The 11,272-nt window shown below is 60.1% G+C and overlaps 1 protein-coding gene across 1 annotated transcript in view; it reads left to right on the forward strand.

The window, feature by feature from the left end:
- The first annotated feature begins 9,591 nt into the window (after window positions 1-9,591).
- The window catches only part of CDT1 (chromatin licensing and DNA replication factor 1), a 6,260-nt gene continuing 4,579 nt past the window's right edge, over window positions 9,592-11,272 (forward strand). Inside the window, exons 1-2 of the mRNA XM_034639049.1 lie at window positions 9,592-9,670; window positions 10,495-11,121. Of these exons, the coding sequence (XP_034494940.1) occupies window positions 9,592-9,670; window positions 10,495-11,121 (706 nt within the window). The remainder of the gene's footprint in view (window positions 9,671-10,494; window positions 11,122-11,272) is intronic.

Here is an 11,272-nt window from a genome sequence, read left to right on the forward strand (position 1 = left end):
AGGGAGGGGGGAGGAAGAGAGGGTTCAGGTGGAGAGACAGAGAGACAAGGAGAGGGGGAGAGTGAGAAGGTGAGGGTGGAGAGCCACAGAGACAGACAGCGAGCACAGGGGTAAGGCCACACCATCAGGCTGGGAAGGACACGGAATGGTCACTGAAACACTCCTTTGCATGTCTAGGTGTTCTGCTGTATGCATATGGTATCACCTTTCACAAAATAAATTTAAATTGAGCACAGCAGGGACAGAGTCCCAGAAAAAGAAGTTCCTGACCTGCCTCCTTGAGGGGCAGGGGAGCGGGGAGTGTCTCGGCCACACCTGCTCTCACCCTGCAGGTGTCGACATGGGGGCCAGAGAGGAGGTCATCTGCCCCAGAACAAGCCAGGCTCTGAGCCCAGCTTTCCTGACGTCCCACCACCCCAAAACTCAGAGTCCTACTAAGTTCATTGTTCTTGATTAAATTCATAATTTCGTCCGGAAGGAGCAAGTGTGGTTAGTTCCCCGAGGGAGAGAGAAAGGGCTGGGGCGCGGCCCATCACAGGCGTCACTCTTGCCCAAGCATAATACAGGGGTTGCTACCTGCCCACACTCAGACATGAATTTCAGGAGGAAACCACCCAAGTGTCTATGAGCAGCTGAATGGATACAAAGGAAGGTTATCCAGCCATAACCAGGAGCGAAGGGCTGGCCCGCCAGTGGGCTGACCCGGAAGGCACCACGCCAAGCCAAGAAGTCAGACACCCTGTGATCACGTTCGCACCGAATATCCGGGCCAGGCCGACGCACAGACACGGAAACTAGAGGAGAAGTTCCCCGGCCAGAGGGAGGGAATGGGGAGTTGTTACTTAACGGGGCCAGAGTTTCTGCTGGGATGATGAGAACGTTCGGGAAATGGTGGTGGTGCAACCGTGTGAACGTACTTAGTGCTACTGTATTGTACGCTTACGAGGGTGAAAACGATAAGTCTGGGTTTTCAGCCCAGACACAGCTCACTGAGGAAACATCCTCGTGGTTAAGATGATTTCTGAGCAGCCCACCCCGAGTCTTCCTCCCGCCCGGGAGGCTCCCCAGAGCCAACCACATTCTCTCTTTCTTCTGAGTGTTGTTTTCCTGAAGGCTGGCCAAAGACCTGACGAGCTTTGGGAGAGTTGTTTTATTTCCCCGAGTACATTCCCACTCAGTTTCCCCTTTCCTGGAAGCCAAGACCAGGAACCGACCCTGCGGAGAATCAGGGCACACCCCGCTGCCCAGAGGCCCAGACTCTCCCACGGGCCCCGCCCACCTACTGCAGAGCCGGTCTTGAGGATCTGCCCCCTCCTGCCCACCTGCCCACCCAGGGTCAGCCTGGTGACCCTGCGTCCTCGCTCAGGACGTGACCGCACCAGAGTCAGCAGTGACACTAGTTCAGGTCCGCAACCCACCTGCTGGCCTCACAGGCCGGCGGAGTCGGAGCCCACGATGCAGAGATGGGCCAACAGGTGCGTGCAGCCAGGAGCCCTTCACAAACCTCTACCAGGAATCTAGTAGGTACTGAAACCCACACCTGCGGCTGCAGACGTCACCTGATGAGTAATCAGCATTTTCCACATGAACCTGGCTTTTAGAGCTTGTCAGCAGTTTCCTTACCCCCATCTCAGCAGTGAAACCACCTGCAGTGGGACGGGATGATGGGAGGGACTAAGATCGAGCAAGGGGCTGACAACCTGGACCAGAGCAGCAGTGAGCCTGACCTCTGTCCAGTGTCCCCTGGGGCTGACAGGCGCCCCGGGCAAGCACAGGCAAGAAGCCTCAGAGAGATGACCGATGGCCCTGCCCAGACCTCCGCAGCCTGTCCCACAGCAACATCTGCTGCCTCTCCAGCCCTGTCTGCCCACTGGAAGGACTGTCCCTGGCAGCAGTGGGGACAGGGCGAAGTGGGGGGGGGCACGGAGTGGCAGAGACCAATGGCTGCATCGACGACGGCTGGCCGACCTTGGGGAGCACGTTCCCCTGGTGAAATGGGATCATTTCCACCATCCAGACGGCTTTTAGGGTGGGAGGAGGGCCCGTGAAAAATGTCTGGCATCAGAACTTGCACAAAGCAGTGAACCAAAGAGAAGGAAGGGCGCTTGGGGGGCTCCGTCCATGAAGCCTCTGCCTTCGGCTCAGGTCATGATCCCAGGGTCCTGGGATCGAGCCCCACATTGGGCTCCCTGCTCAGTGGGGAGTCCAATTTTTTCTCTCTCTCTCTCCCCCTCTGCCCCTCCCCACTGCTCGTTCTCTCTCTCTCATTCAAATAAATAAATAAAATCTTAAAAAAAAAGAAAAAAGAAAGAGGAGGAAACAGGTGAAACACAGAGATCCCTCATCTGGGGAGAGCGAGGAGCCAACACCTGGCCGCCACCTGGCCAGCTGGGCATGGACCGTGGACAGATGTGAAGGATGAGACGGACAGGCCATCGCCCCATCCTGAGATTAGGATTCCGGCCAGAGATCGATAGTGCACCAGCGGTTTTAAGGAAAACCACCAAGACGAGAGGGTTTGTAACACATTAACAAACCGAGCCCAGAGAAGAGTAGTGCCTGACTCCGAGGCCGACCTCCCGTCCTTGGCGGGTCCCGGGGACGCTCTTACAGGTGGGAGGCCGGGCTGCTGCGAGGACCCGGGGCCTCCCTGGGCAGGGGCTTCATTCCTTCAAGGGATGCGCTCTGTCAGGCGGAGCGAGGCGCTAAAGTGGAGAAGACGCATAGTTTCTCCACAGCCTGCTGCCTGGCCGGCTTCTCAATGGTCCGCCTCCCTCTGCTCAGGGTGGGAAATTCTGAGACCTTACTGCCTCCAGCGACACCTCGAAGGAAGCCAAGGACGGCAAACCCAGGGAGTCTGGACAGGGCAGGCTCCAAACTGGGCCAAGGTGGGCCCCGTGGGGGAGGGGGAGCAGCAGGAGGTCCTGGCCCAGCCAGCGGGTTGTCCGGCCCTCCCTTGGCGCTGGCGGGCGCCTCCAGCCCTGCTGACTCACACACCCTCGCATGTGGGCCACGGCTCTCCTGGGAGCCTGGTGGGAGCTGGAGGGGGGGCCTGTGTGCAGACTTGGCTGCCCCCCACACTTGGCCCTTTCCCTGCCTACACTTCTGGGTTCGGGACAGCTGGGTCAGCTCATGGGTGGAGTAGGAGCTGAGCACACCCTGCGCTTTCCTCCTTTGCAGGAAACTTCCCAAAGTAGGTTTAACTGCGCAAGCCCCTGCCCCCTCCGGCCTGGGTGCCTTTCAGCTTCCTGCTGGTCCCGTTCCGGCCTTCAGTTACCTCTGGTTTTCTGTACTGTCACCGGAGTGATGCTGACCAAGGGCCCCTCGCTGTGGTCCCACTGATGGAGGTCACCCACCAGCTTGCTCAGGCGCAGGGAAGGGGGGAAAACATCTCCTTGGCCACAGCGTGTGGACCGCGGGCAGCGGGGCGCTGGCTCTGGACAGCAGAGTACAGCTACCGAAGCCGAGGCCGACTGGTGTCCTCTCCCACCGGGGCGCTGGGAGCAGAGGAAGGAGACAGAGGTCCTGAGCATTCCGGCCCATGAGGCAGGCACAGGGAGGCTGACCACGTCACTCTTCCTCAGGCTCCTGGGTCCCCCACAGGGTTTCTGGGGCCACCGGCCACATCACTCCACTGTCTGTACCCCTGTGCAAAACACGCAGGGCCGCGTGGGTCCCCCAAATGCCTTGCTCTCTGCAAAGCTCTGCCGAGAAGGCTATCTCCGCACCTGGCAAATTCTCCTCCATGTTCTGGAACCCCTCAGCAGGCCTCTCCCCTGCCAGCCCTTCCTGACCGCCCAGGTGATTACCATGTCCTGCTCCAGCCGCTCTGACCCCTGGACAGAACTCCCGGGGACCCCGAGCCTGGAAGCTCCCCGGGGCTCTGCCTCAGGGGACTCTGCACCCCCGAGGTTGGCACATCACCTGCAAGAGATAACAGAATCACACAGACCCCCAACCCTGACAGTGCCCCTGCCATGCCCGCTCTCCTGCCCACAGCTCTGTGACCCCTGACCCTGACTGTGTCCAGAAGGGGTGTGTGGCTGACCCATGAGAGCTGGTGGAAACACTCTTCTCCTTTCTCCCCTGGACAGTCCTCAGATGTGATCTACTTGGCTTTTTGGGGGGACGGTCCTGTGTGACTGAGCCACCAGCTTTGAGTAGAGATGGCTCTTCCACAGGCGCCCTCCATCCCACCTGGTGTCCTGTTCTCCCACGCTCCCTGCAGAGCCCATCACCCAAAGTCCCATGAGGCTCTGCCTTGGGCCCTGCTTTCTGTCAATTCTGGTGAAGAGAGTCTCCTGCCAAGAACACGTGTGATTCCCAATAGCCCTTCATCTGACAATGGCACAGACCCCGCCCCTGGCCCCACTGCCACCTTCCAGAGACTTCGGGGTGGGGCTGTGTGGTCAGGGCTTGCCTGGATGACAGCACCCCATCACAGGTCAAGGCAGAAAGCCTCCATGGGCCCTGGAACCTGCCCTTTCCCTCCGTGTCCTGAGGCCCCCACCTCCTCACCACGGGCCAGAGCCACTCAAGGCCCTGTGTGGTCACTTGGCAGCCCTCATGGGCCGCACTCAGCCCTTCCTCCCTGCCCACGTCTTCCTCTCTCAGGAGTGGGGCTGCCACAGCCTCCTGCCCCTTACCTGTCCTCCGCAGCAACCGACGGGTCTACTGTTCACACACATCCGTTCGCCGCTTCCCTCCCCTCCAGGCCCAGGAGGAAGTTCAGACTCCTCTGTGGTACTGCAAGCCCTTGGTGGTCGGGTGAGCATTCCTGCCCAGCCAGAGGCATTCGCTCCCTCCCACCCATGCCCAAAGCCTGCGGTCCAAGCCTTCCCTGTCCTGCTCCCGGGTACATCGTGCTCTGCTCCTGTTCCTCATGACCGTCCAGTGCTCGCTCCTGAGTGCTCCCGCACGCAAGTGTGCTACGGGCATGTGCCACGGACCCTGGGGATGCCGAGTCACTGGCACGTGCCCATGGCCACACACACAGGTTGGTGGACGAGCAGGCATCTGGCCTGATCTTCAGCTCACCCCTTCTAAACCAGTCATAGGATTTTTTTTTAAAGGTTTTATTTTTAAGTAATCTCTGCACCCAACGTGGAGCTCGAACTCACAACCTTGAGATCCTGTCTCCTTCCACTGACTGAGCCAGCCAGGTGCTCCCAAAGTCACAGGCTTCTGCCCAAGTGACGGCCTCAGCCTGTCTCTGGCTCCCACCCTTCCTCCCGGACGGAACCTGGTCTCACCACTCCCTACTGTAGGCTTTCACGGCCCTTAAGAGCTAAGTGCTCTGTGAGGCCCGAAGGAACTTGTGCGCCCTCTCCTGTCAGCACACCCCACTCACTGCCAGGCTGCAGGAACCCTGGCCCACGCCGCCAGCTTCCCTCCCGGGAGCTGCTCCTTGCTGGCTCCTGGGAAAGTGCAGGTCCCCGTGGAAAATCACTCCCACGCAGTCTACCCCTGCAGGTAAGCCTGGCCCAGGGGAAACTGACTTCGCAGCACCTGCTTACAGACCTGTTTAAGGTATGTTATGTTAGATCCTGCCCGCTATTTTACCAGCAAAAGATGGATTTATTAGGGAATAAAAAAGAATTACAGTGTGTGACAAATGAGCTGTGGCAAAACCACAGGCGAGTGTGGGGAACAAAGGAGAGAATGCTTTTTTAAGGAGGGAAGGGGTAAGTTGGGACTGCTGTTATGAACTAAAAGTCCAGTGGGGTAAACCGGGAGCTGGACATGTGGTGGTTTCCCGTTGTTACTGTTGGTGGAGGGAGCTGTTGTGTGTATGGGGGGGGCGGGTAATGAGGACAGCGTCCCTTCCTCAGGCTGGAGTAGGAAAGTAGTGTCCACGGGCAAGGGCAAGCCCATGGCAGGCCAAGTCCCTCTTCCTGCTGGGTCTGCAATGGACAGGCGGCGGCAGGGCGGGAGAGCTCCCCCTGCCAACCTGCACGCTCCCTTTTAATAGGGTTTCCTTGACTAAGTTTCACTTACCTCAGTGGGCACTGCCATGGCCCCCCGGCCCCTGCACAGTGCCCAGCACTCAGTGGGAGCGCAATGGATGCTGCCGAATGGGCCTGCCTCACTGCAGAGTGGGCTCCTGAGCTCGGGAGGAACCTTCCACTCCGCAGGGCTGTGAACCCCCCGAGCCCAGGGCTGTGAGTCTCCTCCCCGCCTCCCTGAGCGCAGGGCTGAGCCCCCCCACCCCCCCCACCCCCAGCGCAGGGCTGTGAGCCCCCTAAGCGCAGGTCACAGCTAACCCACCTGGATCGGGAGCGGCTTGTGGTAGGGCCCCCAAAGTCCTTCGGTGACGGGCAGTTCAGGGCCACCGCGAAGGGGTGCGGCGGCGAGCTCGGCCGGGACCAAGGCCCTGGGTTCAGGTGTGATTGCTCCGTGGGGTCTTCGTGCGGTTCCAGGCATTTTCCCGTGGGCTCTTATCGTCACGGGGGCCGCCTTCCCACGGAGGACAGGGCAGCAAGGGACAAGACAGAAGGCGCGGAGCCTGCAGGACCCTCGGTCTAAGGTGACCCCGGTGACCCCAGCGGGACCCGCCCCCTCGGTCTGTGCAGTCGGAACTCGGACCCAGCCTCGGCTCCGGCCACGCCCACAATTTAGCCACGCCCCCAACGATGGCACCTCCCCTGCCAGTCCCGACCACGCCCACCCCGGTGGCCCTGGAGCCGCGCCCTACCGGTCCACGTCGACCCGGCCTGGCCCCTCGCAGAAACCCGCGCACTTCCCCACGCTTCCGGCCCCGCCCCCGAGACACCGCCCCTTCTGGAGTTACGCCCCGCCCCGTGCCGCTGCGTGATTGACAGCGCAGAGCTGCGCCGGTGGCCTAGTTTCGCGGGTGGGCGTTTTCGCGCGGGCGGGGGCTGGGGGCCCGGGGTGTTCCGTCGCGTCTCCCCGGGCGCCGCCTTTGCCCTGTGCCAGGCCGCCCGGTCGTGGGGACCCCCGGCTTGCAGCCTCCAACCCGCTGGGACCCGGCGTGTCCCTAGCACTTGCTGAATTGTCTCCTCGGAACAACTTGGGCACGTGAGCCCGTTTCCGGCTGCGAATTTCATGAAATCTGAGCAAAGATCAGGTGTGAAGTGCGGCTGCACGTAGTATTAGCACTAGGACGTGGTGATGGTTGTGACGTGGGCGGCGGTGACCCACGTGACGGAGCTCATTAATAAATTTATATCGGTTATTTGCTCACATGACTGGGATATAATGGGTAAAATAAAAACTACTTTGAAATGACTGTCCCCTGATTCTCTTTACCTTCTCAGTGTGCTACGAGAAAATGTGCTCCCGCCACATTTCTGTTGTGGCTGCCGCTCTGCACTCACCCGGGGCTCCAGTGTGCCCACCCCCACGCTGACATTCCCTGAAAGCAGACGTGCTGCTGACTGCGTCACTGTCACATGGGAGCTTGAGGCCACGTCTGCTTTCCCAGGGCTCTGCTGAGCGCGCACTCCGTGAGGTCCCCTTGACAGAGATGAGGACCCTGTGGCTTGGGGAGGAGGGGAGACCTCCCGGGTCGCTCGGCCCGTGGGCAGCAGCAGCGTCTCCTCCCTCCCGTGTGTTGCATCATGTCTGGTGGACAATGAGCCAAATGCAGGCTGATCCTGAGACCCAAATGTCTTCACTGAAGACCAAGCTGCCCCCAGATCTGGCTAGACATCGCATTGTAAGCCAAGACCGTGAAAATCCCCCTTGTGGCTGCAGGTGCCAGGCTCTCTGCAGGCCCAGGGGAGTCCCTGAACCCTGAATTCCACCATAACTCCCCAGTCCCTGTCTGGTCTCTTGGGGAAGGCGGAGGCGAGCGTGAGGAGCCGTCTCCCTGGTGCACCGGCCTCATGCTTTACAGGTCTTGGCTTCTTCACCCACGAATAGGGTATGGCTTGTAGGTGTGCCAAGGAAGAGACAGAGAAGGCATTCCAGTTATGGGGACCGGGCCTGCACACAGCACACCTCACCGGAGTCCAGCTACTACTGTTCTGTGACAGTGCTCTGCAAACTGTCAGGCACTGCGCACCCCCAGGCCGTGGTTATTCCGTGCACGTGGCCCCAGCACGGGGCAGCTGAGGTGCAGTCATCGTGCTATGCACGTGTCGTGGGGGCAGACGAGGGGGTGGGATGGGTTCTAGGGAAGTTCCAGTTGGGCAGACACGGCTGCAACTTAGAACTTACTTCAACTCTAGCCATTTTTTGGAGTGTAGTTAAAATGATGATGATGGTGGTGGTGATGGCGATGGGGGTTGGGGTTCTCTACTCTGTTCTCTATCAGATATTCCCGTGGCCCCTCCTTGTTGCCCTTCAGTGTCATCCTCTCCAAGAGGCCACCCTGAACCCTCAGATCTAAAGTGCCCCCCCCAAGTCACTCCATTTCATGACCAGGTTTTATATTATTTATTTGAAAGGTTTTTTTTTTTAATTTTTAAAAATATTTATTTGAGAGACAGAGAGTGAGCGAGCATGTGAGCGAGCCCAAGCAGGGGGAGCAGCAGGCAGAGGGAGAGGGAGAGGCAGACTCCCCACTGAGCAGGGAGCCTGATGCAGGGCTCCATCCCAGGACCATGGGATCATGACCTGAGCTGAAGGCAGACGCTTCACCGACTGAGATACTCAGGCGCCCATGAAATTATGTTTTTAATAAAACTAATTTCTGTCTCTCTGCACTAGAATGTGAGCTCCTTGAAGACAGGGGCCTCATCTGTCTTGGTCTCAACCTGGTACACAACGGACCCTCAGTGGCCTGGCCTGTTCTGGGCCTTCGGCAGCCAGGCTCCCAGTGGGCACTCAGTAAATACTGGGGGATCACATGAATGAACACATAGTCCCCGACCTCCCAGTTTCTCCAGAGTAAACACCCAGAAATAAGGGTTCTAGCCCCTTTGTTATCTGGTCTCTCTCTCTCCTGAAGGCATTCCAGCCAGGCTATATCCTCTTAACATTCCATACCTATAAGCCAACATGACACTTCAAGGGAAGCCTGGGCAGAACAGAGCAGAGAAGGGCTCTCACCTCCCTTATTCTAGACTCTGTACTTTTATTAACGCAGCCTCATATGGATGAACCCTTGGACCAGGCTTTCATCCAGCCTCCTTGGGTTGGAAGAACCAGAAACCCACTCAGAGGCACTTAAGGCAAAAGATGCAGAGGTATGGGAGGGGCTAGAGGCTGCTTCCTAAAAACCTGGGCCATCACGAAAGGCTGGGGGTCTCCCACGAGAGCAAACTGGAAACCATTTCAAACCACCTGAGTCAGCAGCTGGGTCTGGCTGGATGTCCCTGGGTCACCCGGACCCTTGCGCACTATGTCTCCATCTCAGTTCCCACAACCAGAGGTGACAGAAGGGTGGTTCCCACTCCAGTCCCAGGAGAGGATCTCATTGGTTCACCTGTGCGCCTCTCATCCAATCAGCGGTAAATGGGAGGGAGGGGGGTCACACCTTGCAGATGTGGCTGCTGATCCCCTTCACCGTAGGTGGGCAGACAATGTTCTAAGAAGGAGCTGCCCCAGAGGCATAAGTCACCCCAAAAAGGCCGAATCACCAGGAATGACATTAAAAATAACAGTGGCATGGCCAGACACACTGCCATGGCAGAGACATTGGCCATCGCGCTGGAGCGGTCCCCCTGGTCCCACTGCACGGCATGCCCCAACACCCCCGCTGGTTGTGCGGAATGAATGAAGACAGATTGTTGAGTCCCCAGACTCGCCTCATCCCACATGTGACCGACACATTTTAGATTCATGTCCTGGATCCTACAAGATCCCTCAGCTATCCCAGAACCACTCAGGGCCTCCGAGGGCCTGCTTCCGCCTCGCCTCCAGACTAGTGCCCCAGGGAGCTGGCCACAGCACAGCGATGCGTGACTCTTTCTCTCCCAGGAGTCCCCCTCGGCTGGGTGTGCATGGGAGTGCGTGCTCTTGTCACACAGCCATGTGGTGGCCAGGCAGGCAGGGCGTCCTCTCCCTGCCTGTCTTCCATGAAATGCTGGTAGACACGTCTCAGCATTCTGCAGGCTCTGGGAGGCCTCCTGCCCGTCAGCTTATCTACAGAGGGCAGGGGCTGGGAGCCGACACAGCCAGCTGCCTGGACCTCTCCAAGACCACGTGTTTCCTTACTTTTTACACGTGAAACAGAGTGCGCGGAAGCACAGGGCCTCTGAGAGGGAAGACGGCAGCCTCCCTCCTGATGAGCAGCCGGGAGCTGGGAGATCTACGAAGTCCCCTTGCCGCCGCTGATCTTAAGAAGAGGCTGTGCCTCGAATGTGTGCTGTTCCGGAGTTCCAGAATCCTGCACATCGCCCCCCTGTAACGCATAGCAAGTTTAAATTTGGAGAGCTCCACTTCCACGGAGGTCAATGGTTGCCTCCAGAGTGTGGCCCGGAGCGCACACACCGCCACAAACCTGTCACACACCTAGCCTTAAACACGCCGGCTGCCACCTTCCACCCTGCTCCCTGGGCGGCTGCTGTTCCCCATGCACGGGCGTAGCTGCCCGCTCCCCTCATCGCCGACGGGAGCTGCCGCCTCCGGGCACCCTTCCCCCACCGAGGGGCTCCCTACAGGGCACCCCGGGGCTCCGCGGGTCCCGGCAGCAGAATTCTCGGAGGCAGCGTGCCCGGCAGCAGGATCCCCGGCCCCAGGGCCCCCGCAGCAGCGTCCCCCGCGGCCCCTTCGGAACTAACACACCCCTGACCCTCCCGAAAGCCACTCCTTCTACAACAGCCTCCCTGACGCAGAATTCGCACCCGCGGAGAGACTCCGGGGTCTGGCTGCCGACCCTGCCCCGGGACGCCGCCGAGAGGGCCAGCGTCCACGGTGACTGGTGTCAACCTCCGCAGGAAGCAGCGTGGCATCGCTCTCTTGCCGGGACCTCACCGACTCTTCGTCCCGCCCACGGCGAGCTCTTCCACCTTCCGAATCCCGCGGAGAGGGTCGCGCTGCGGCGCATGCGCGCGCCGGCACCGCCTAGAGCGTCAGCGCGCATGCTCCTGGGCGCGTCCATTTCCCGGCCGCCCCCACCCCCCCCCGTCCGGCGCCATGGTTCCGCCCGCGGGGGCGGGGCCAGGCGTGGCGGGAAAATCGGCGCGGAGCGCGGCACCACTTCCGTCCCGCCCGGTACCCGGTCCCTGTCCCCAGCCCCGCCATGGCACAGCCCCGCCTCACCGACTTCTTCGCGCGCCGCCGCCCCGGGCTCCGCGCCGCGCCGCAAAGGGTCAAGCCGGCCTGGAGCACCCCGAGCCCCGCCAAGCCCGCGCCCGGCGCCCCG

This window comes from Ailuropoda melanoleuca, chromosome 12 (genome assembly GCF_002007445.2).
Source record: "Ailuropoda melanoleuca isolate Jingjing chromosome 12, ASM200744v2, whole genome shotgun sequence".
NCBI lineage: Eukaryota > Metazoa > Chordata > Mammalia > Carnivora > Ursidae > Ailuropoda > Ailuropoda melanoleuca.